We start from the raw sequence: 26,276 nt of genomic DNA, 5'->3' as shown, positions 1-26,276 counted from the left end.
ATCTAAAATGTAATTTGCTGGTTTTCAAGTGTACGAGGTCAGTTTCCCACCCCTATTAATCGGAATTCTCAATCTTTTCGGGAGGATATAAATGAATAGCCTCTTTCCCATTGAAAAAAGATTCTTTCTTTTTTTTCAATTTTTTTTTCTTTTTCTCTGCAGAAGAACAGAAAGAGAGCAAAGTGTGAAAGAGTAAAAAGTGTCAAGCGACGAGAGAGTAGAGAGACGCAGACACTCAGACACTTCAAATGTTTCCATTCAAAAAAAAAGTCCCAAAATGTGTGTGTGTGGGCTCTTCAACACAAAACTTCGTTTTCCTCTTGCTTCTTCTTCTTCGATATATAAAAGAGAAGAGGATGCCCAAAACTTCTTCTTTGGGGTGTCAATCGGTCCCGGAGGGATAGAGCTCACGGCTCCGCCCACTTTTCCTCATTTTTTGGTGTCGATTCTTGCTTCTTTTCTTGGTTTTTGGGGTTTTTTGCATCCTAAACTTGCTAGAATTGGTTTAAAAAGAAAAAAAAAAGTTTGAGCCGCCAAAAGAATTGAACCCTGGTACCCAATTTTCAAAATCTGGAGCCTTACCCACTAGGCCACGCCATCCCAACACCATGAAAATCACCCGAAAGCGCGCGCTTCTGTACGCCCTGCCAACCTCTACAATATGTTGAACAGATGGCCGACTGGCTAACAACTCTGCTTTTGGAAAAATGGGTCGCAGGTTCGATTCCCACCTCACTTATTTTTCTTTTTGCTTCCTTTTTCATGACTTTTAACTGATTTCTGGTGACTGTCGGGCCGTGTTAGAGTGATTTTCAATAATTCTAGGGTGTGAAAATCGAGAAAAATCACCCAAAATTGTAGTTTTGACTGTTTCCTGCAGGCATTTCTTCAGAAAACCCCAATTTTCATTATTTTTTGGTCCAACCTCTTTGAAAACACCCCCGAAACATTCTAAGACCCTATAAACTTTTAAAATTTCAAAGTTGCGCGTAAAGTCTTGTGCACACTCCGCAAACACCGAAATGTGGATTTCAGTCGATTTTAACCAATTCCAGACAATTTTCAGTCATTTTCAGATCACTTTTCATTGAAAAACTCTTATTTTCCCCTGTGTCGCTATTTTCCTTCTCGAACCCCAATTTTTTTCAGAAAACGAGCTCCAACAACATCTATGAGCTCTCATGTCACCGTTTCTCCTGATTTTACTACTATATTTATTATTTGGTAGGTCCAAAACTTGACTCCGCCCACCTCTGCTTACAGTACCCCACTTTTCAGAACCTACCGTAACCTCATACGACAGTTGCCTCCATTATCGATCGATATGCCTACGAAATGACACGTGTAATCAGCATTTGAAACGGTTTCAGACGACGTGTGGTTATGAATTGAATGGTATGGTGGTAATTCATTTTAGTGGACGCTACAGTAACCCAAGCAAATTACAGTATGCTCCGGAACGTCACCATCAGACTGTGTCTACCATTTACATCGGATACGTGCCAGTTTTCCGACGAAAACATGTACATGTTATGAAGCAATCGGTAGGTATGGGTGTCTAGAGGAGTCTGGATGTCTTTAAGAATGAATAAAAAGAAAAACAAAAAAGTTTGTGCCCAAAAAGAATCGAACCAGGGAGTGTCTGAACCAAAAACAGAGTTGTTATCCACTCGGCCAAGTGCGCAACACAAGAAAAGGCGCTGCAGGGCGTATAAGAGCGCGCCGGCGAGTGGACTTTCTCGGACTGCCCACATGGTCTAGTGGCTAACGAGTCAGTCCAGTAATCTACCTACCCGGGTTCGAAACTTTTTGGGCTCAAAATTGTTTTCTTTCTTTATGAAACCTGAATAAGTTGATAGGGAACTTGCGAACACCTCGAATATTCCGTTTTACCGGATTTCCGCAGTCTTAACTAAATCTAAATAATTATTTCATTTAGGATTCTCCCAAGAATGCGATTTTTTTCGTCAAGTCATCTGGAATCACCCTTGTGAGCGAAAGATGAAGGATATTGGAGAGGAGATCAAAGTGAACAATCGGTGAGTCCGATTGGAGCGCATTTGCACACAACTTTTATTCAAAAATTTTAGAAAAATCCTGCAAATCGAGACAAGTCGGTCTTCACAGAATTTCCATAGTCCGCCTTATTCGAATGGTGGTGAAAAACGGAGAACTACGAGGACACCGGTGGCTGATCAGATACATCAGTGGAAGCGACAACTGAGTGGTGGTATGGGTTGTAATTGGCTGAAATATGATTTTTATTATTTGAAATGTGGATATTCGAATGCAATAGAACGAGAGCTTTCAAATGAGTATAATCATCACTAGGTTTGAAAATTTTCCATTTTTTCCGACATTTTCAGACAAAATACATTATTAATAGCGTTTTCCGATTTTTTCCCAGAAAATTCATTACATTTTACACATTTCCTCTCAAAAACCAAATCTAAATGTCTGGAAATGATAAAATTATAGATTTTCGAAACTTTTCGAAAATCCTTCCATCTTAAAACTACCGTATCCCACTCAGATTTGAAACAATCTCAATTAAAGAAACATTTTCAGAATGAGCAAATCAAGAGCTTTCAAATGAGTATAATCATGACTAGGTTCTGAAAACTGTAATTTTCGGACAAAAAAGGTCCAAAAACTTGAAAAATTTTAAAGTTTTTAGAATCTAGTCATGATTATACTCATTTAAACCGTCTTGGCGCGCCAAATTTGAATAAACAAAAATCAGTAAAGTCAGAAAGAATCTGAAAGAGTTACAGTGGAATGTGTATTTCCAAGATTTTCGAAAATTTTCGAAAATCCGTAACTCTCTCAATTTTTATCCTAGAAAGTTGGTTTTTGACGCAAGTTGTGTAGAATTTTATGAATAACATGTGAAAAATAGTTATTCGCTCATTCAAGGCATTTGCTACCGTAACCCAGCCAGTTTTCGTGATAAGACCCAAAATTTTCAAGTTTTTTAAACTCCATCATGATTATACTTTTCTGAAAGCTCTAGTTCAGCAGAATCCAATCATTCCAACTAAAAATTATTCCAGACCTCACAAAATCGACAATTCTCCAAAAAACGTGTGACGCAGCTCTCTACCAAGTCTGTCTGAAACATGTCTCTTGTGCCCAACTGTGGTCAATGTTCCGAAAAAATTGTGACGTGGATCAGGATAATCAGTGTCGAATGGCGGATAGAGAGATCTGTTGGCAGTCATTCGAGGGACTGACTTGGAGTGGTCTGGGCGATTGTCAGTGTGCCTCATCGAATTCATCGGATTGTCATTGGATTCGACTGCATACCAATTATAACAAGTGTATTTGTGAGTTATTGAATTTTTCACAGAAAGTTCTGATGATTCCCCACATTTCAAGCCAAAAATCACACATACCTATTGAAAATCAACAAAGTTACAGATTTTCGAAACTTTTCGAAAATCGGAAAATCAGAAAATTACAAACACTACAGTAACCCGATCAGTTTTGAAGAAAACATCATGAAACTTATATTTTCAGAATCAGCAAAACAAGAGCTTTCAAATGAGTATAATCATGACTTGGTTCAGAAAAATTTGAAAATTTTCAAGTTTTGGACCCTTTTTGGTCCAAAAATCAAAGTTTTCAGAACCTAGTCATGATTATACTCATTCGAAAGCTCTTGTTTTGCTGATTCTGAAAATACAAGTTTCACTCATATTGTATTGAATCTGCGTGGGTTACGGTAGTTTTATAATTGAGGAATTTTCGAAAAGTTTCGAAAATCCATAACTTTATCAGTTTCAGGCATTTAGCTTTGATTTCCGAGTGGAAATGTGTGAAATGCATTAAATTTCCAAGAAAAAATCTAAAATCACTAATAATGGTATATTTTGTCTGAAAATGTCTGAAAATCAGTAAAAATTCAAAATTTTCAAATCTAGGCATGATTATACTCATTTGAAAGCTCTTGACTTCTTGATTCTGAAAATAGAATTTTTGTAAAATTTCAAAACAAACTGACCGAGTTACGTTAGGTTTAATGGTTTCTAAGTTTCGAAAAGTTTCGAAAATCTGTAACTTTCTTCATTTCTTACCGATTCAGCTGGTTTATAGCTTAAAATAATCGGAATCATTTGAAAAACCTTGAAAAAATTAATTCACTTAACTTTTCTCTGATTTTTCCAGACGAAATCTCAAAATCCGGTCAATTTCCCGTTCTAATGACGTTGGCGCAGAAGAATCGAGAAGACCGTGAGAATGAGCAACGGATGATGAGTGAACAATATCAGAGAAGATACGAGAATCGAGAAAAGTCAGGTGAGTTGAGCATTTTCAGATAAGAATTTGCATTGTAACATAAAAATAGGTAATTTGAGGCTGAAAATCTGAAATTCTCGAGAATCTCAATTTAATTTAATTGTTTCTGAATATTCGATAAATTTCACACATTTGTACCTAAAAACTTTGTGAAAAAATGTAAAACTCCAAAAATTACAGATTTTCGAAACATTTCGAAACCCTTATTACCACCGTATCTCTCTAATTTTCGTGACAATTCTCATGAAACTTATATTTTTGAAATCAGCTCACTCAGACGGTTCGAATGAGTATAATCATGCCATACATTGCTTAAGTTTTAAAAATTTTGAAAATTTGGGTCTCACCACGAAAACACAAAAACTATCGTATCTCGGTCAATTTTTATCGAAATTTGAAATCAAAAATGTTTTTGAAATCAGCGCAACAGGGCGGTTCTGATGAGTATAATCATGACATGTATTGAAAATTTTGAAAACTTTGATCAAAATTGGGTCTCGTATCGAAAATCTGAAATTCCTCCTCAAAAACACAATTTCTTGAAATAAAAACTATTTTATTGATTGCATCGTACAAGATCAAGTAATCTTAAGCATTTGTGATCGTATATTCATTTATATTCATCCATAATAGCTTTTTGTTTGAGATGATTATCCACTAACTGAAAAGAGAGTGGTAGATCAAATTAGGGAAAAGTGCGCTCTATTGATAACAACTCACTTTTTATTGGTTAAACTCGAAATTCTACGTCGAAACACATCACATCGAATTGAAAAACGAATAGGATACAGTTAAGAGACGAGAAAAAAGAGAGAACTGATTTGTATCGATCGATTTATCGATTGATTACGAAAAGTGGGCGGAGTTTAGTGAACTGGGGTAGTGGGGAGGTGGGCGGGGTCACGGAAAAAGAATTTTTAGAATTTGAGAAAACTTTTTTTTTGAAAACTTTTTCACGTGAATGAATTTTCTTTCTCTGTTTTTTTTTTGAAATTTTATTTTCAAACCCATCTATCTCATAAGCGTCTAACGTTATCAAAAATTGTCAACTAATAAAATGAGCAGAATTTCACGTAGATCATTTTTGTAGTTGACAAAATTTTAATATCTTTGAATCCTGAAGAGTTATGACTGTTAGAAGTTTGGATGAGAGGGAGGAGAGACCCAGGCAGTCAGACACTCTCGTTTCTCTGCGTCTCTTGGTTTACATCTAATCTAACATTAAATTTTACTAAAAGTTCAAGAAATTGCACACATTTTAAGCTTAAAACCGGCTTACACAGTCAAAAACTCGAAAAGTTATTGTCGCGACAAAAAAGTTCCGACATTTTTTACCGACGCGTGTTTGCGGACATAGTGCTAAATTATTAAATTTTGCATTGAGTCCGCAAACACGCGTCGGTAAAAAATGTCGGAACTTTTTTATTTCGATAATACAGATTTTCGAAATATTTCGAAAAACTGAAATTTTTTAAAACTACCGTATCTCTTTCGTTTTCGCGTCAAGACCTATGAAACTTATATTTTTGAAATCAGCGCAACAAGACGGTTGGAATGAGTATAATCATGACCATATTCTGACCACTTTGAAAAATATTTAAATTTGGGTCTCACCACGAAAACACCAAAACTACCGTATCTCGGTCAATTTTTATCCAAATTCAAAACCAAAAAAAATTCCAAAATCAGCGCAACAAGGCGGTTTGAATGAGTATAATCATGGCATGTTTTCAAAAATGAAAATTTTGGTCAAAATTGGGTCCCACCACGAAAACCTTCAAAATTTTCAGAAGTAATCCTCCGCGAAGTTCCAACTACTACTACCACCACAACCACAACCACAACCACTACCACTACAACTACAGTATCCCCTACTACAAAAACTACAACTACAACAACGACACGCCCACCGCCACCTCCACCTCCCCAGACTCCGCCCACCACTACAGTACCCTCGTGGTGGAGTTCTGGACAAGTGCCACGTCATCGAGACACTTCACACCGACAACAGAATAATTTCAAGTTGAAAGCAGTCATCGATCCGCCAACGACTACAGTATCCACGTGGCAAGACTATCACGGACCGAAGAAAGAGACACCCGGCATGTTTGTGCCGAGGAGGACTAGTGCGAGTGAGTTTTCTGAAAATTTTATATTTTTGGTAGAAAATTCAAGATCTGAGCTTTATTTTGGTACAAGAACCAGATTAAAGTATTGAAAACTGGAGAAGTTACAGATTTTCGAAACTTTTCGAAAATCATAACGTCTTAAAACTACCGTAACCCACTCAGATTTGATACAATCTTGATGAAAATTACATTTTCAAAATCAGTGAATCAAGAGCTTTCAAATGAGTATAATCATGACTAGGTTCAGAGAAATTAAATTTTTGGACACTTTTTGGTCCAAAAATTAAAGTTTTCAGAACCTAGACATGATTATACTCATTCGAACCGCCTTGATAAGCTGATTCTGAAAAATTAAATTCCAAGACTCACTTTTGTAAACCGGTCAAGTTACGGTATGTTTTTTAGTTTATGAGTTTCGAAAAGTTTCGAAATTCTCTAAGTTCTTCAGTTTTCATTATTTTGAGCTAATTTTTTGCTCAAAATGATTGAAATTAATTGAATTATTTGTGAAAAATAACTGTTCCTTGAAAAACCCCAGTCAACCATCCCAAAAACACAAAAAATCTCAAAAAAAAGAGAAAATAAATGGCGGGTGAGGCACTTCTCGTTTAAAGTGCCTATCAAGTCATCATTGAGATTCAATCCACTTGCAGAGAATGGAAAAGCGTGAAAATGGAAATTATAGGGTTTACTACCGTAATCCTCAGTTTTTTTAAGGGTTTTTTTGAGAGAACAACACTGAAAATAGTTTATATGGTGTTTGCGAACAATGTATCAGATCTGACGAGCAACTTTTTTTTTTTGAATTTTTGAAAAAAAAACCATCTCCCTTTCCCTCCAGTTCCCCCTAAACCACCACGCATCTATACGCCCTCTGCCTCTTCTTTTCAGTGTCTCGAGTGACCTAGTGGTTTACACTTTTGGCTGTCACCCACGGGGTCGGGGGTTCGACTCCGCGCCCCCTCAATTTTCTTTTTTTCTTTTTTTTTCTTCATTCCAAACGTAAAAAAAAACAAGTTGAGCCACCAAAAAAACATGATAATCCTTGGTTTTTCGCTTCAAAAAGGCACAGGGGACAAAAGGGAAACAAAAAAAAACAATAGGTGTCACTACTTTTCTTTTTTTTTTTTTGGGAAAAAAGAAGAACATCTTCTGAATGGAAGAAGTCGGGGGCCTTTCTTTCTGCACACTACTCTTGATTTCCGGCAGAAGGTGCAAAAAAAAAGAGAGAGAGAAGAGAGACGCAGAGACCTTGACGCACTTTTCTCTAACGGAGAGCACATAGGCCACGCCCACTTTTTCACCTTCAGAAGACTTCCCTCGCTTCTTTCGCCTTCTTCCTGAATGTTGTTGTCTTCGTGTTTCCTGTTAAACAATGTGAAGAGATGATACTTTTTGCTTCGAAAACTATTATCCTATTATTCTGTGTTAAGAGAGTATTGGCTGGATTCCAGGGGGATGATGAGGGTGAGTAGGAGGGGTGGGGATAGATCAAAAATGGTTTAAAAAGAATACAAAAAAGTTTGAGCCCAAAAAGTTTCGAACCCCGGACCCTCAGAACCAAAACGGGTGATGTTAGCCACTAGGCCACACTGGTCGACAGTGGTAGAAGTGGCGGAGGGCGTATAGGTGCGCGAGGGTGATAACTCCCAGTCGGGCCGGGCGGATACAGTTTCCCTTGGTGTGCATGTATAGCCTAGTGGATAACGAGTCAGTCCAGGAATCTCAGTACCGGGGTTCGAAACTTTTTGGGCTGAAATTTCTTTTGATTTCTTTTCCAAGTCTGGGGAACAAAGCTATGAGTTTCAAATTGCGCAGAAACCTCAAAAATTTTAAATTTCTACTTTTTCTGTTCAATTCTGAATAATTGCTGATATATTTAGACATATTTAGAGGGTCTCACGATTCTGACGAAGTTTCCCACGGCTACAGAATAACTAAGATTAACTAAACCTATTAGGATTTCTGGGAAAAATGTCTAAAATCTAAACAAAAACTTTTGCAGAAAATCTCCATAGAGCGCGCTTGCATCCCATTTCTCAAAACTCCCTAGTTCAAAAATGTGCAAATTTTCAGGATCCTCCTGCCCAGACGCTATCCGTCGTTGCGAATCAGTCGACGAATGTCGTTGGCATCTCGGTGAGCTCCGTGTCCGATGCTCCACAGCTGCTAGCTGTCGGCGTGAGGAATGTGCGGCGGTAAGTGCGCTCCGTCGGACTTTTTTCTAGAATTTTTGAGATTTTCAGAGTCTCCAAAGGTTCTCAATGTATGTACCATTTGCGTTGGTCGAGTCGATTATGTTCTGTCATTGTGCACCGGAGGACGAGGATTGTTTGACGCAGCAGGTATGTTTCTGGATTGACGGGAAATTCAAAAAAAAAATTGCGAAAAAACTCGAAAATCGCGGTGTTCAGTGCTGGCCGAGTAATAGAGGTAGACAAGTGACCTATCAGAAAAACAACCAGGGTTCGAGTTCGCATGCCAACAAACTTTTGTTTTGTTTTTTTGTTAAACTTTACAATCGTGTTCCCAATAATTGTTGGAGTGTCTTAAACTATTTTTGGGCGAGTTCCACCCAATTTTAAGCCTTTTAGGCTTATTTTTCGCGAAAAAACGAAAAAAACCTCATTTTTCGCATGTTTTTTTCTGCTATCTTAAGAACCGCTCTCCAAGTGTTCCATGCCTCATAAAAAACTCTATCCTCCATCGTTTTACCCGAAGACTTTTTTCTTCTTGGGTAGGAAGAGAAGAGCAATAAAAATGGCGCGGCGCCCGTAAAATTCTGGCAATAAAATTTTCGTTTCCTATTCCCTTCCTCCTTGAATAATGGACCCCTCTCTTTTCTTGGTAGACCCTTTAGGCAATATGGGGGAGGGATAAACGAAAACATTACATTTTTAAAAAGTTCCAGGTTCTTGAGGGAGGGAGAAATAATCAAAAATTCATGGGAAATTGGAATTTTTAGAGGTCAAATGGCGCGGAAATTCGCAGGAAATTACTTGGGAATTGATTTTCTTGCATTGCAAAAGAAGAAAAAAGAAAATGAGCACAAAAAGTTTTGAACCCCGGACCCTCAGAACCAAAACGGAGAGCGTTAGCCAGTAGGCCACACGAACACAAAGTGGAACAGTGGCGAAATGCGTATAGGTGCGCGGCGTCTACAGTTTTCTTCGGTGTGCACGCGTGGCCTAGTAGATAAGGAGTCTGTCCAAGAATCAACGGACCGGGGTTCGAAACTTTTTGGGCTGAAATTTCTTTTTCTTTCTTTTTAAAACATTTTGAATAGATCCCCAGGTATCCCAAACTTTGAAAAACTCAAATTCCGGATGTTTTCTCGAATAACCTATTTCCCAAAGGAGCCCTATCCATATTTTCCAAACAGCCCAATTAGCCGTCTCCTAATTAGCCAAATTTGGAAACTTGAGCACATTCATCTCATTTTTCTCATTTTCTCGGCCCCCGCCCACGCCTTCTTCTTCTTCTTTTCTGGAAAAAAGCAATTTCTCGGCTCGCGGAGCATCTCCTCCTCCTCCTCTCACTAGACTCACTCAACTTTGGCGAAAAAAAGCAATTTTGGGTGAAAAAAAGAAGAGAAAAAGGGATGGGACCCCCCCAAAAAAAGGCGCGAGAAAAAGAGTTAGAGCTCATCAAAAAGTAGAGAAAATTGGTGGAGACTGCAGAGAAACGACGGGGCGAAAAAGACAGACACACACCTCACTATCATTTGTCATTCTTACGCCGAAAGCAATCTAAATGGAAAAAAGAAAAGAGAGAAAAACGGGGGGAGAGGGAAATAAATGGAGGGAAAGTGTACTTTACTGAATTTGTTAGTGAAAATTAGACCGTTTTCGGTGAAAAGCAGGTTAAAAACCATTCAAAATTCACTTTTTGGTGTTTGCACAGAATGCATCTGATCTTACGCGCATTTTTTATTTTTTAAATTTCTCAAAAATTTTTCGAAAATCTCCCTGGATACTCAAGGAAGCCGCGCGCACCTTTACGCCCGCTGTCGTTACCGAAAGTGTGCGCGCGTGGCCGAGTGGCTAACGCGCTAGCTTTTGAATCGAATGGTTAGGGGTTCAATTCTTTTGGAGCTCAAAAGCGTCAAAACTTTTTTTACTTCTTTTTCTGAAGGCTCTAGGGGGGTTCAGGGGTTCTAGAGGGCCTGGAAACACAAAAATATGCAGTTTTTGAGTAATTTTTTGAGTAAAAGCCAAAAAAAACTCTTCCCAGGAAGATATTATTTTTCAGGAAATGATCTACCCGAAATGTCTCTACAAATCTTCTGGTTTTATGCAAACATGCACACAATCCGTTCAAAAATGCGATCAAGACACCCGTTGCCGTCATATCCGACACGCCCTTCAAGCTCATTGTCCAGTGAAGAATGGAGAGTGTACGAAGACTTCGTTGGATGATTGCAGGAGGACTATTTTGTCGGCTAGGTAGGGAAGTGCGCTCCATTGAAAAATTTTCGAAAATCCAAGATTTCCACGAGATTCCTCGTAGCCCTACAAATGCGCGCGCTCCTATACGCCCTGGCTTCTGTTTTCCACCGTGTCGCCCATGGCGCAGTCGGGAAAGCTTTTGTCTCCCGATCAATTCCATCCCGTGGGTTCGAACCCCACCCGCCGTAATCCTTTTTTTCTTTCTTTTAAATCGCGGTGGGATCCATTTTTAGGGGTCTGGGATCAATTTTGACGATTTTTTTGACGAATTTTCACCTAAATTTCACCTAAACCCAGTATTTTCAGAGCATCCATCCTAGAACAACCCTGTTTCTGCAAGCTATCTGACGTCCAATGTCTCGCCCATCAGAATACAATGATTCCCACAAATCCATGCATTGAAAACGCAATGATTGAATACTCGAGAATCATGGGATACAATAAACCGGGTCTCGCCACGAATCGCGTTCAGAGTACTGTAGACGAAGTGGGCGGAGCCATGAAAGAAAATATGGAAGAGGAGGAGGAGCCGAGTAGGAAGACTAGTAGTACGGTAGGTCAAAGGTTTTGTAGATCAAAAAATTCAAAATTTTGGTTTAAAAAAATCAAAAATTTCAGAGATATCGACGAGAAGTGTTTCTTGATTATAATGAGGTTGAAAACTGTAACAAAAATTGTGTTTTGAGAAAGTCTGTGTTGAGAAATGTAAAATTTGGTTGAAAATACAAACGCGCTCTACTGGACTTTTGTCATAACTTTTTTCTTTCAAGATGGAATTGTCTCAAAATTGATGTACCGTTAGAAAATAGATCAAAATATACGTGTGCGAAATTTCAGCTCGATCGGAGCAAGTTATTTCAATATTTCGTTGGAGCGCATTTGCATCGTGATTCTTAAAATGGGTTAGAACTTCTGAGAATCAACTTAGAAGCCTGAACCAGGTCGTCACAAAAATTTTGAGCGCGATCTGAGTAATTTGAACGATTTTAGCAATTTTATGCAAGTGCGCTCCACTGAACTTTTGTCATAACTCACTAGGAAATGATTGAATCGAGCTAAAAATTTTAGAACAAGCTAGAAATCAACTGAAGCGAGTTTTTGTCAAGTTTGAGCCAAATCTGTGCAATGTCGCAAGTGCGCTCTACCGAACTTTTCTTATAACTCCCTTCAAAGTAAACCAAATGAGCCTAAACTTTTAGCATGTGCTCCTTAAGGTTTATGGACTCTCCTGACAAAATTATAAGCTTGTGGTGTAAACGCGCTCTACCGAACTTTTGTGAAAACTTGTGATTTGTTGCTTTCTTCGCGAGTTCTTCAATCATTATATCAATTTTTCAGATAAACTACCAACAAATCACTACCGTAACTTTCGCCCCGCCCATGGCCACGCCCAAAACCACGCACCGCCCATATCAGTCACAAAACAATCGGAAACGAATGCGCACCACGACGACCACAACGACACGGGCGCCCCGTACCACCACCACCACTACAGTACCCACAATGACTACAGTACCACGGACTACAAAGACTACAACGACTACTACGACTACAGTAGCCCCGATTACGTCAAAAAAGTCAAGTTTTCTGGATTTATTCGGAATTTTCGGGAAGAAAGAGACCGCCCAGGTGGATTTGGAATCGAAAATTATAAAACAAGAGAATTTGGAAAAAATGGAAAAAATGGAAGAGGAAATGATGATTAAGAAGTCACAAGATTCTCCGAAAAAACCAAAATTCCGAACTACAGTAACCCCGCCCATCACATCGGAAGCTCCGCCCCCTTGGATATCGACCACCGCTACAGTACCCACCACGACTACAGTATTCACAACGCATGCCCCGCCCCCAATGGAAGGATGTAATACGAAAGATGCGAATGGAAGAGAGATATTCACGCATATCGGAGCGATTATGAGAGTGAGTTGGAAACGCGCTCCACTGAATTTTTAGTGTATCTCGGTTGGGAGTGGACTGGTTGGGCTGAAATTTGAGATTTGGTTTGAAAGTCGGTTCAAAAACATGTGTACTAAGTTTCAGCTCAATCTGAGCAATTTTCAGCAAACGCGCTCTACCGCACTTTTGTCATAACTCATCAGGAGTTTAACCAATCGGGCTGAAACTTGGAGGGTAACATGAACACTATTTTGTTGCTATGTTCTCCAAATTTTAGCCCGATCGGAGCACTTTTAGTTTAAAAGTGCAACCGCGCTCCATTGAACTTTCTTTGAAATCGCTTTAAAACTGATTTCTTGAATTTCAGAAATACGTGGATTGGTCGGGTCGATGCTCAACATGGTGTGAATGCGAATCCGAGGACCATCTGGCGTGTGAACCGGTGCCATGTCTGGATCATGGTACTTGTGACGCGCCGTTGACTACTATTGGTGAGTTTTCAAAACTACATTTTTGATGGAATAAGTTTTAGAGTGTTTGAGAATGACGCTGACAAAATTTCAAGTGATTTAGATAACATTGGAACGAGTTATAACGATAGTTCCTTGGAGCGCATTTGCATCATGGTCCCTAAAAAGGGCGAGAACTTATGAAAATCGACTCAGAAGCCTGAACCAAGTTGTCACAAAAATTTTGAGCGCGATCTGAATAAATTGAACGATTTTAGAATGTTTTCTGCAAACGCGCTCTATTGAACTTTCTTCATAACTCGCTAGAAAATTATCGGATCTAGCTGAAAATTTCAGAATGAACTAGAAACCAACTGAGACGTGTTTCCGTTAAGTTTGAGTCTAATCTGACCAATGTTGCAATTGCGCTCTAGTGAACTATTGCTATAACTCGCTCCAGAGTTGTCGGATTAGGCTGAAATTTTCACAGTGCTTTGAGCTGTACTTTATTCATCTTTTTCTTTATTTATTATACAAAATATCACATTTCTCTATTCAGAATTCGGCGAACGAGTCTTCCTCAAAGATCGCGGTGCGTGCTACTGTGAAACCGGGAATTTCGTCTGTGAATTTGCGGAAGAGGCTCCAGAAATGTATCCGGGTCTCTATATGTCAATAGGGTACTCTCAGAAAGATGTAGAACTCATTCGGAAGGCTGTCCCTCGAGAAATTCTCGACAAAGCCGGATTCTCGTCATCCGACGCGTCCACTGACATAGCCAGTCGAATGCAAATCGCTTTCGAGAGACTTCTCCCGAAATCTCTTCAATGTCGAATAGTGACAATGAACGAGCTCTCGGAGCCAGGAAATGCGCTCTACCGTATCGAGTGGTACGGTAGAAATGAGATGTTCAATCATACAAGGACAAAATGGCATTCCGATGGGGCGGAGAAGGTAAGAGGGTCTTGAAAATTCTCAAAAGTAACATAAATAAAAAAATTTGAAAAAATTCCAGATCTGCTCGCCATACGTACGGAAGCTAGCTGACCACTTCTCGCTAAACGAATCACCACGCTTCCAGTTGGTGTTATCAACTGTAAAACAAGTCAAAGTAGGTCAAAATCAAAAAATCAAAAATAAAAAACAGTTTTGGCGGGGAGTGGGTGTCGAACCAGCGACCCTCGGATTTTGGGTTGCCGACGTAGACCACTCGGCCACCTGATGTCTACCTACTTTCCGGAGGCAGTCGGCCACCAGAAAGCGCGCGCTCCTATACGCCTTTTGGCTTGTTTCAATTTGTTGCAAGCGTGGCCGAGTGGCTAAGGCTCCCGATTTTGGTTCCGAGGGTCGCGGGTTCGACTCCCGCCTTCACCAATCCTTTTTTGCTATATTTGATTTCATTTTAGAATATTAGAAATAGATTTCCAGTCATCCCTTTACTGATTTCAATCATTTTTCTTGCAGGTTCTCGACTATTTGGACGGGTTACCACAGTCGCTGGCTGGAGGTATCAGAACGGGTCTAGTCTGTTATCATCAAATGTTTCTCATCATCATGCTCAGTCTCTTCTTCTAATCTCTTTCCCCCCGACTGCCTTTCTTATTTCTCACAAAACAGCATCGTCTTCTTGTGCCTTTTTTATTGCATTTTTTGAAATTTTTTTTCGAATTGAACTAAAAAATCAATAATTAAAAAAAAAACGATTTACTTTTTCGAATATTTTAATTTACAGATTGCTTTGATGGACGCAAAAACTGACTTTTCCTTAATTTTCTGAGCAAAAAACCCATGGAAACAGGTAAAAACCGAAAGTTGAAAACCGCGTGGCCTAGAAACATATCTGGTTTCCTAGGTCACAGATAGGAAAACCAAAGAGATATTCGTGATCAGCAGAAAATTTCCAAAATTTTGAGCCCCATATTGGCATGTTTTGGAAAAAGTCAAAAAATTGGTCCAAAAAGTGTCCAAATTTTTTTTTTTCAAAAATTCTTTAATTTTTTGTGATTACTATTGTTTCATGTGTTTTAAGTGTTCGTTTTAGCAAAAACTCCTCAAAAATCAGTCCAAAACGGTAAATTTCCTGTGCGTGGCCTAGAAACCTCATATCTCGGTTTCTAAGCCACCAACAAAAAAATTGATTTGATATTTGAAATCTACGTGACATTTCCAAAGTTTTGAGCCCCATATTGACATAGTTTGGAGCAATTTGAGAATTTCAATAATTCGGGGCCAAAAGCGTCAAAACTTTTTTTTTTTGGTTTTTTTTCAAAACTTTTTTTAAATGTAAATATTGTATTGCCAGCTTTGAATTTCGCAAAAACTTGTAGTTTCCAAAAAACTTCTCAAATAAATTTCAAATTCCCGCCAAGTCGGCCAAAATTCAAAATTTCGAAAACGTTTGGCGCCAAATTCAAATTTTCTATAACTGAAACATTTCCCTTGACATCATTTCATTGAACTTTTTTACAAAAATTAACACAAAAATTGAGAAAATTGATGAAAAAATACAACAAAAAGGGGTCAAAAGAAAAAAAGGGATTATGGTGAGAAAATAGAATAAATTATACAAATTATGAGTAAAAAAATAGATGAATATGACAAAAGAGGGGCCGAATAGGTCGAAAAACTTATTTCAACCTATTTCTGTGGAAAAACCATAAAAAATCGACAAATTTTGGGGTTTTTGGGTAAAAAAAACGAAGAAAATCCTGAAATTTTCATATTTTCAACCAAAAACCCCAACTTTTCGGGGTTTTCAATGGAATTTCCGGGGGGAATACAGGGCAATTTATGTACAACGAATTGAGGACATTTGAGTGGAACGTTTCGGTGTGTTTGCAAATGGACATTTGCGGGATTAAATACAAAAAAAAAGTGAAAAATTCCAAATTTTAGGCGTTTTTTGATAAGAAAAATGTGAAAAGTCGATAATTTTTGAGTCGAAAATTTGAATTCCCGCCCAACCAAGTTTCGGCGCGAAATTCAAAATTTCGAGTGTAAAAACTTGGGAAATCGCGTTCAGAATGAAAATTGAAGCTGTAAAAGCGATTTTCCGACAAAATTGGGACTTTTAGATTCAATTTTCAGCGGGAAATTTAAATTTTCGACTAAAAATATTCAAATTATCGGTGTTTTCCATCAAAAAAGCTCTAAAAATCTGGAATTTTTCTCAAAAATGGTGAAAAACTGAAATTTCGGCGGTTTTAGGGGTGAAAAATCACAAAAAAGTGGTTTTCCAGACAAAAAAAATCGGAAAATTTCAGTTTTTGACTATTTTTGAAAGAATAAATGTGTAAAGCGGCCCTGCACGAGTGCGCATGATATTATCTCTAAATAAAAAATATGTAAAAAATTGAATTTTAGGCGGTATTAAGGGTGAAAAACTGGGAAAAAGTGGATTTTTCACCGAAAAAACCTCCAAAAACTCAATTTTCGGTCCAAAAAACAAGATTTTTGGGGTTTTAAAGCTGAAAAATCACAAAAATTGCATTTTTAACCTAAAAAAACCTCCAAAAAAACTCAATTTTTTGGTCAAAAACTGAACTTAGGGGGTTTCAGAGGTAAAAAAAACCCAAAAACTTGAATTTTTCACCGAAAAAACCTCCAAAAACTCAATTTTCAGCTCAAAAAATAGCAACAAAAAAAAAGAATTAAAAGAAGAAGAAGCTGGCCCTGCACGAATGCAGCCAGGACGAGGACACGAGATAACTTTTCGCATTTTTCGACTGAAATTGGCATCTTTTCAGTCATGCGGATGGAAAGGGGTGAAATAAATGAACAAATGAAAACGGAGAGAAAAGTGAAAAATGAGATTTTGGCGTTGCAATATTGAGATCTTTAAATAATTGGCTGAAAGTGGGCGGAGTCTAATCAGAGTCTGAATCTTCTTTTTTCGGTTCAGGAGCATCTTTGAGCAATTCGAGCACGTGGCTCACTTCACGCAGTTTTCCGTCGTCTCCAATCGTTCCCGGTTTGACGATTCCTGAAAAAAATGGAAATAAATGACAATTTTTAGTGAAAAAATGTCAAAAATCGGCTGAAAATCACTAAAAATCCGTCAAAATCGGCTTAAAATGACTGAAAATCAGTCAAAAATGCTGAAAAAGGCGAAAAAATGACGGTGGCCGAACTTTTGCAAAAACTCGGCCACCATGTTTTTCGACCATTTTTCGTCATTTTCGACCATTCTTGCCAATCGGTTCATCTAAACCGTTTTTTGGAACAAATTGTGGTGAAAATACGGCTGGCGTGTCTTTGACGCGTTTTTATGCTAGAAAATACGGAAAATTTGAAAAAACCTTGAAGAAAATCAGAAAATTCAGCAGCTTTCTAATATATTCTGACACGTTTTTACTGGAAAATAAGAAGAAAATCACGAAATTCACAGCAAAACTCAGAATTTTCAATTTCTGGCGCGCCTTTGACGCTTTTCTATCGAAATTGTTCTTAAATTTTCACAAAAATCAATATAATTATATCAATTAGGTTGATATCAAAATCTTAAATGTCTGGCGCGCCTCTGACGCGTTTCTTACCAAAAAATCTGAAAATTTTCGAATCCGTGGCCTAGAAAACCCGAAATTTGGATTTCTAGGCCACCAACTATATTCTTATTCAAATTTTCTAAACTTTTTCAATATTTAAAGCGATTGTCCTCGATTCATCAAGGGCTGCTGAATTTTCTGATTTTCTTCAGAATTTTCTTCAAATTTTCCGTATTTTCTAGCATAAAAAACGCGTCAAAGACACGCCAGCCGTATTTTCACGACACGTTGTTCCAAAAAACGGTCTAGATGAACCGATTGGCAAGAAATGGTCGAAAATGACGAAGAAATCGAGAAAAAAAAGGCGAAAAATGGTCGAAAAAGCATGGTGGCCGAGTTTTTGCAAAAGTTCGGCCACCAACATTTTTCGCCTTTTTCAGCATTTTTGATTGATTTTCGGTCATTTTCAGCCGATTTTGACGGATTTTTAGTCATTTTCAGCCGATTTCCATCCACACTCACCAGTCTCCATCATTTTATTCATTGCGTCGACCAATTTCATCGCCTCATACTCTTTCTGCTCGTCACTCATTCCGGCCAACGCGGATCCGTGATCCGGTGGATACATTGCTCCAGTCACCGGATTCACACTGGAAATATCACTTTTTCAGTGTGAGACTACTGTAGACGGGTTACTGTAGGGTACTTACCAATCCTTCACTTTATTGTAGTCCTCTGTCTCCGAGTCTTCACTATCCGATGCGTGTTTCGGTTGGTTTATTTGACCAAGTAGACCCAGATTGGCGAGATGTCCTGCCGAGTGTCCGAATCCAACGTATTTGATCATTCGGTTGACTGAAAATCGATAAAAATGAAATTTGAAATTTTTTTCGAAAATTTTTGATTTTTCTAAAAAAGTGAAAATAGCTCGATTTTCACCCAAAACAACTACGATATATAGCTTTTTCATAACATTTCCGAAATTGTGAGCCCCATATTGCCATATTTTCGACAATTTTGAGTTGGTGGACTAGAAATCCAAAAGTTTGGGTTTCTAGGCCACCAGGGGTGTGCGGACAGGAAAATTTCGGAATTTCGGACACTAAAAAATGTCCGAGTTTCAAAATTTCGGAATTTCGGAATCTCGGAATCGTCCGAATTTCAAATTTTCGGACTTTCGGAATCTCGGATTATTCCGAATTTCGGATTTTCGGACTTTCGGAATGTCGGAATATTCCGATTTTCGGACTTTCGGAATTTTTTTTCAACAGATTGTCCCATTTACCTATATCGAATGATGAAAACCGTTTTTTTGTTTAAAAAAACACTGCGAAAAGACGAAAATTTAAAAAAAAACCGCCTGAAAACTGCGGAAAAAAATTTGTTCGAGACCTGTCCTGAAAAGTGCGCATGCGCCTTTAATACAGTACTTTCTCTTCCATTCCGAATTTTTTTTCGGAACGTTCCGATCGAAATTCCGTTCCGAAAATGAGCCAATTTTCGGAATTTTTCGGAATTCCGAATTCCGTTCCGCACACCCCTGCACCCCTGTAGGCCACCAACTCAAAATCGCCGTAAATATGGCAATATGGGGCTCAAAACTTTGAAAATTTCATAAAGCATCAGAAAATGACAACAAAAAACTACTCAAAATCAAGATTTGCAAAGTTTTTTAAAAAATTCTGAAATTTGAATTTTTTTCGAAAATTTTTGATTTTCGAAAAAACTAAAAATTTCGATTTTCAACCAAAACCACTACGATATATAGCTTTTTCATGAAATTTCCAGAATTCTGAGCCCCATATTGCCCTATTTTCGACAATTTTCAGTTGGTGGCCTAGAAACCCGAAAACTAAGATTTCTAGGCCACCTATAGGAAAACCAATGCGATATTCGTGATTAGCAGAAAATTTCTAAAGTTTTGAGCCCCATATTGACATATTTTGGAAAAATTCGAAATTCGGTCCAAAAAGTGTCAAAAAATGTTTTCAAACGTTTTGTGATAACTATTGTTTCAAGTGTTCGTGAATCAGTTTTAGTCAAAACCTCCCAAAAACGATAAATTTCTAGTTTGGTGGCCTAGAAACCCAAATCTCAGATTTCTAGGCCACCATCTCCACTTACCTGATCGTTTACAAATGATGAAAAGGAATTCGGCGGCGACGTCCTTTGTTGCCGACGGAAGCATCATAATTCGCACAATTCGACCGCGAAGGGAGTTGTGCTCCTCGGGACGCTTCTTCACCTCATCGGCCACCAATGGGGGGAGGACCTGGAATAGAATGAGGGAGGATTATTACGGATGAATTTGGAAAAATGAACAAGAATCAGAGCGGAGAATTCCAGCAGAACGCGGGATTACTTTAGAATCGTCTAGAAGAGCCTCAAATCGGTCTGAAGCATACTCGTCAACCGGGCCGAATCGCAACTCGCTTCAAACTCAATATTATGAGCTGAAAAATATACCAAAATGTAGATCTCAACGAGTTCTATGTCCGTGATCTACTACGGACCGGATGGCTATTCGCTAATGTGCCGCGGGCCGGGATAGAATGGCTTTTTTGGCCATTTTCTCGTTTATTGGCACTTTTTCCCGGCCCGCGGCACATTGACGAATAGCCATCCGGCCCGTAGTCGGCCACGCGCATAGAACTCGTCGAGATCTACATTTTTGTATATTTTTCAGCTCATAATATTGAGTTTGACGCGAGTTACGCCCCGGCCCGTGTCGGCCCCGTTGACAAGTATGGTCTGAAGTCTCATACCGAGCGCCCGAGACCAGATTACTGTAGGCACAGATGAATTGAGCAAGAAACGGTCTAGTTAAAGAACAGCTGAGCACTCAAGACGGTATTCCATTGAGACAAGGTTACTGTAGGCTCAGGTAACTTCTACAGTAATCGAGCAAATATTGCCTCAAATTATCAGATTGGAAGGGATTTTACACATACTTGTCAACCGGGCCGAAACGGGCCGGCTCGTAACTCGCGTCAAAATGAATATTATGAGCTGAAAAATATACCAAAATGTAGATCTCGGCGAGTTCTATATCCGTGGCCTACTACGGGCCGGATGGCTATTCGTTAATGTGCCGTGGGCCGGGCTAGAATGGCTTTTTTGGCACTTTTTGCCGGCCCGCGGCACATTAACGCATAGCCATCCGGCCCGTAGTAGGTCACGGGCATATAACTCGTTGAGATCTACATTTTGGTATATTTTCAGCTCATAATATTCATTTTGACGCGAGTTACGCGCCGGCCCGTGTCGGCCCGTTTCGGCCCGGTTGACAAGTATGCCCGACACGAATTCAGTATCCAATCGTCGAGGAGCAGGAGAGCTCCACCCCCTTAATCTTGGAGCCGATTCAGTACGCTTACACACGCGCATATGTGCTCGATTTGAATAACGCTATGGATTATACTAATCCAGGAGGATTTCTATTCACTTTGAGCTGTTTTATGGCTTCAAAATAGAGGAAAATGGGATTCAATCTAGGGGGCTCTAGATCTTGTTGACGTGACTACGGTTGTCACCAGAGTCAAACACATCTGGACAGAGCAAATCGACAATTACAGCCATGTAGACTGTTTCAGAGTCTTCCAGATTCTCTCAATTCTCTCAAAACAGACAGAAAATGACGGTTTTCCTCATGTGATTATCGAAAACTCGATTTCTAGACTCGAAAACTGAGAAAAGGCGATCAAGTTCACGGAACAAAAATGTCAAAAATCGGCTGAAAATGACTAAAAAAAAATATCGGTGGCCGAACTTTTGCAAAAACTCGGCCACCATGTTTTTCGACCATTTTTCGTCACTTTTTCTCGATTTCTTCGGCATTTTCGACCATTTCTTGCCAATCGGTTCATCTAGACCGTTTTTTGGAACAAATTGTCGTGAAAATACGGATGGCGTGTCTTTGACGCGTTTTTATGCTAGAAAATACGGAAATTTTGAAACAAATCTTGAAAATTCAGCAGCTTTTGATGACTGGATTTGCATTTCCCGCCAAAAAATCCAACCTAAAATCACCAAAAACTCTTAATTTTGTCTGAAAATCGCTTTTGGGAAAAACCGCGATTTAGCGATTTTTTTTTCATTTAAAAACTTGATTATCAAGTCAAAATATGGAGCGCTAGACTAAAATTGGGGTGGCCGAATCGCCAGATCTAGTCCGGACCAGGGCTGTGCGGCAACAAGTTGCCGGTTGCCGAAATTGCCGAAATTGCCGAAGTTTTAGTTGCCGAGTTGCCGTTGCCGAATTCGGCAACTCATGTTTCGGCAACAGTTTGAGGTTGCCAAATTTCGGCAACAGTTTTTCGGCAACTCGGCAACAACGTCAAATTTTCTTTTCGTGATAAATTTTTGCAATTTTACAGAAAAAATCAGTGAAAAGACTTAATCAGGGCAAGACCCGCGGAAAAAAACTAGTCATGCAAATTTAACATACTGTAGTCGAATTTCGGCGGTAGCTTCAAAAAAGTCTTGGTTTTGACAAAAACCATAGAATTAATGGAAAATAGTTGATTTTAAGAATGTTTTGTGTTTTCACAAGCTCTCTTTATGAATTCTTGTCTCATTTGTAGATTTTTGTTATTAGGTTTGAGTGAACATAACTTTTTATGAGACTTTAGTAAAAAATACTACTGTTGCCGAAAGTTGCCGAAAGTTGCCGAATGTTGCCGAGTTGCCGAAAGTTGCCGAAGCATGAATTGCTAGTTGCCGAGTTGCCGAGTTGCCGAAAAAAGCTGTTGCCGCACAGCCCTGGTCCGGACCACCGATAAAACGCCTATCAGGACCAAAAACTCCACAAAAAGAGAGAGAACGCGGTGGCGTCATGTGCTCTCACACACAGCCACTGCCTCCATCTCCGTCAAATGACACTCTCTCCTTCATTTTTATATCAAAAAGAGGAGGAGACATGCTCATGGACAGAGACGTAGAGAAGCAGAGGGGGTGTGTCTTGCATATAGAGACCTTTCTTGCACACGGCACCACCTGCCCCTACTATCCGGGGCACACACTCTGCTCTAATTGTGGTCAGGTTAGCTAATTAGGGTAGACAGAACGAACGAATGGTACGAACGTCTTCGTAGAGGCCGTTCACGTAACGAACGATCCGTGAAGCTAATTACAGTGTTCCACATAATCTTAGCCTCACCTCACGAAAATTCAAAAACTGAAATTTTCGAAATTTTCGGGAATGCATCCAAGAAGTAAAATATGACAACTTGGGTCACAAATGTGTATACAAATGTAAATTTGATTAAAAGTTGACAAAAAATTTTTAGGTTGAATTTTATGAAATATGCGTTTTTTCTGTTCCACATAATCTTCGCCTCACCCCTCTTATTTTAACTTTTTGAATAATTTTTTGAACTTCTGGTTTTTTCTGCATGTTTTTAGGAGAAGAAATGTTGTTTTTCATAAAATGGGTGAGGGACAGTCCCTCAACAGTTACAAAAGGTGTCCCAGTAACGCCAAACTCGCACAGGGACTATCCAAACACCAGATTTTTCTTTATCAAAACCGTAGTTCAAAATTTATTGACCAAAACTCCGAAAATGAAACTGTTTATGGTACTGCAAAGTGTCCAGATTGTTCATCATCACTTTCACTCTGAGAATAATGAACCACTTTCTGTCACGGTTTGAATAATGGAAACTTTTGTTGGGAAATTAAGACAAATTTGCGATCTTAATGATTTCACGAGTCAGTCCGCAGAGAGAATTTAAATAATAATATTCTGATACAACGAAAAATAAACGAAGCGTCATTTTTGACACAAAAACATTGTGGCCAGAGCTTGGAATTTGCTCGTAAGGGTCAGTAAGCAGATTGGCAAAAAGAGAGTTATCCCTATGGTATCAAACTTCAGAATGAAAACAGAGCTAAACAATTTCAACTTGTTTTATCTGATGAAAACATTTCATTGTGATTGAATCAACTGCTAGAAAAGGTTTTGATACTGTTAGCTCTGTTTTCATTCTGAAGTTTGATACCATAGGGATAACTCTCTTTTTGCCAATCTGCTTACTGACCCTTACGAGCAAATTCCAAGCTCTGGCCACAATGTTTTTGTGTCAAAAATGACGCTTCGTTTATTTTTCGTTGTATCAGAATATTATTATTTAAATTCTCTCTGCGGACTGACTCGTGAAATCATTAAGATCGCAAATTTGTCTTAATTTCCCAACAAAAGTTTCCATTATTCAAACCGTGACAGAAAGTGGTTCATTATTCTCAGAGTGAAAGTGATGATGAACAATCTGGACACTTTGCAGTACCATAAACAGTTTCATTTTCGGAGTTTTGGTCAATAAATTTTGAACTACGGTTTTGATAAAGAAAAATCTGATGTTTGGATAGTCCCTGTGCGAGTTTGGCGTTACTGGGACACCTTTTGTAACTGTTGAGCGACTGTCCCTCACCCATTTTATGAAAAACAACATTTCTTCTCCTAAAAACATGCAGAAAAAACCAGAAGTTCAAAAAATTATTCAAAAAGTTAAAATAAGAAGGGTGAGGCTAAGATTATGTGGAACAGAAAAAACACATTTTTCTTAAAATTCAACCTAAAAATTTTTTGTCAACTTTTAATCAAATTTACATTTGTATACACATTTGTGACCCAAGTTGTCATATTTTACTTCTTGGATGGATTCCCGAAAATTTCGAAAATTTCAGTTTTTGAATTTTCGTGAGGTGAGGCTAAGATTATGTGGAACACTGTAGAGTAAACATGCTCACGGCGGGGCTGCGGCGACGCGTGGCCTAGAAAAATCCGCATTAAATACTCAGCCGAAAAAGTTGTGTACACTTCACACGGTGATTGCGGACTAGTGTATACAGTAACCCGAAAATGATATAAAAATGTTTTTAAGTGCAGAAAACCACATAAAAAAATGATAAAATGTGGTTTTTTTTGTGAGAAAAAGACATTATCGGCAAAAATTGCTTTGAACGTAAATAAAAACACTAATTCAGAGAACGCATATGGAAAATTAAGTGTGAGGGCTGAGCAATTTGTGCTGATGTGAGAAATAAACTGAAAAAGCCTTCAAAAGGTTTCAATCGACTGAAACTAATGTTTTTATTAAATTTTATAGCCTGATTTTACTATACGGAACTGTTTCACCAAAAAATCCAGTCCAGTTTTTGAAAAAAAATCATTTTTGCCTATTTTTTCGACATTTTCCAAAAAAAAACGGCCTTCAAAATGTTTCAATAGACTGAAACTGATGTTTTAATCAAATTCTAGACCCTCAATTTACTTTAGACAAATGTTTCAGAAAAAAATCCAGTTCAGTTTTTGAGAAAATAAATAATTTACTGTTTTTTTCTCTAATTTTTCGACATTTTCAAAGAAAAACAGACCTCAAAATGTTTCAATAGCCCGAAACTGATGTTTTTATTGAATTCTAGACCCTCATTTTACTTTAGGAAACTGTTTCAGCAAAAAATCCAGTCCAGTTTTTGAAAAAAATAGACAAATACATTGTTTTTCCCTATTTTTTCGACATTTTCAAGAAAAAAAGGCCCTCAAAATGTTTCAGTAGACTGAAACTCATGTTTTTATCAAATTCTAGACCCTTATGTTACTCTAGAAAACTGTTTCAGACAAAAATCCAGTCCAGTTTTTGAGAAAATAAAAATTTTATGATTTTTTTTCATTAATTTTTCGACATTTTCAAGGAAAACGGCCTTCAGAATGTTTCAATGGACTGAAACTGATGTTTTTATTGAATTCTAGACCCTCATTTTACTGTAAAAAACTGTTTCAGCAAAAAATCCAGTCCAGTTTTTGAGAAAATGACTTTTTTTTCTCAATATACTCGTTTTCTTCGATAAAAAGTAATTATAATCGAGATTTTTTGTTATTCCACAATTTCCAACATTGAAAAATCGCTTGTTTCAGTTAACATCATCTGTAATGTGTTAAATATATCCAATACTTGCCAGAAAACGTGGAAAAGCCTGTCAGCGCGCATTGTGAGAAAAATTGGCGTTTGAATTTCGCGCGCCGCCGCATCGGGGCCGAGGAATTTGGCTGCGGAGTCCGCGCGTCGCCGCTGCCCCTCCGTGATGCTGGTAGGTAATATGGTACGAGCAGATGTCTCAAAAAACGGATAGGGACGGACAAAAAGGCGGAGCCGCATACTTGCAAACCGGGCCGGCTCGTAACCCGCTTCAAACTGAGTTTTATGAGCTGAAAAATATACCAAAATGAAGATCTCGACGAGTTCTATGTCCGTGACCTACTACGGGCCGGATGGTTATTCGTTAATATGCCGCGGGCCGGGAAAAAGTGCCAAAAAACGCGAAAATGGCCAAAAAAGCCATTCTAGCCCGGCCCGCGGAACAATAACAAGTAGCCATCCGGCCCGTATTATATCAGTGACATAGAACTCGTCGAGATCTACATTTTGGTATATTTTTCAGCTCATAATATTCATTTTGACGCGAGTTACGCGCCGGCCCAATTCGGCCCAATTCGGCCCGGTTTGCAAGTATGCGGAGCCGCTGATAAGGGCTCTCGATTGGACGGATCAGCAAAAGCTGATAGAACATTCT

At 38.6% G+C, this 26,276-nt stretch overlaps 2 protein-coding genes across 2 annotated transcripts; one reads left to right on the top strand and one right to left on the bottom strand.

The window, feature by feature from the left end:
- Nucleotides 1-1,181: 1,181 nt before the first annotated feature.
- GCK72_015400 (uncharacterized protein) lies at nt 1,182-14,796 on the top strand (the record flags this gene model as incomplete). Its single annotated transcript, XM_053730841.1, has 17 exons — nt 1,182-1,224; nt 1,279-1,403; nt 1,449-1,548; nt 1,940-2,039; nt 2,091-2,230; nt 3,054-3,326; nt 4,168-4,299; nt 6,090-6,431; nt 8,505-8,626; nt 8,675-8,773; nt 10,680-10,873; nt 11,183-11,429; nt 12,215-12,796; nt 13,140-13,263; nt 13,781-14,175; nt 14,237-14,332; nt 14,686-14,796. The coding sequence occupies 17 exons, from the start codon at nt 1,182-1,184 to the stop codon at nt 14,794-14,796; spliced, it is 3,225 nt and encodes a 1,074-aa protein (XP_053585613.1).
- A 2,291-nt stretch (nt 14,797-17,087) lies between these two features.
- Nucleotides 17,088-21,284, bottom strand: GCK72_015399 (uncharacterized protein; the record flags this gene model as incomplete). Its single annotated transcript, XM_053730840.1, has 5 exons — nt 17,088-17,203; nt 18,228-18,355; nt 18,416-18,560; nt 19,830-19,977; nt 21,222-21,284. 5 exons carry the CDS (start codon nt 21,282-21,284, stop codon nt 17,088-17,090), a joined length of 600 nt encoding a protein of 199 aa, XP_053585612.1.
- Between the last annotated feature and the right edge of the window lie 4,992 nt (nt 21,285-26,276).

Source organism: Caenorhabditis remanei, chromosome IV, assembly GCF_010183535.1.
Source record: "Caenorhabditis remanei strain PX506 chromosome IV, whole genome shotgun sequence".
Lineage (NCBI taxonomy): Eukaryota > Metazoa > Nematoda > Chromadorea > Rhabditida > Rhabditidae > Caenorhabditis > Caenorhabditis remanei.
Note: the sequence above shows the minus strand (reverse complement) of the source record. Positions and strands in the feature narration are given on the sequence as shown.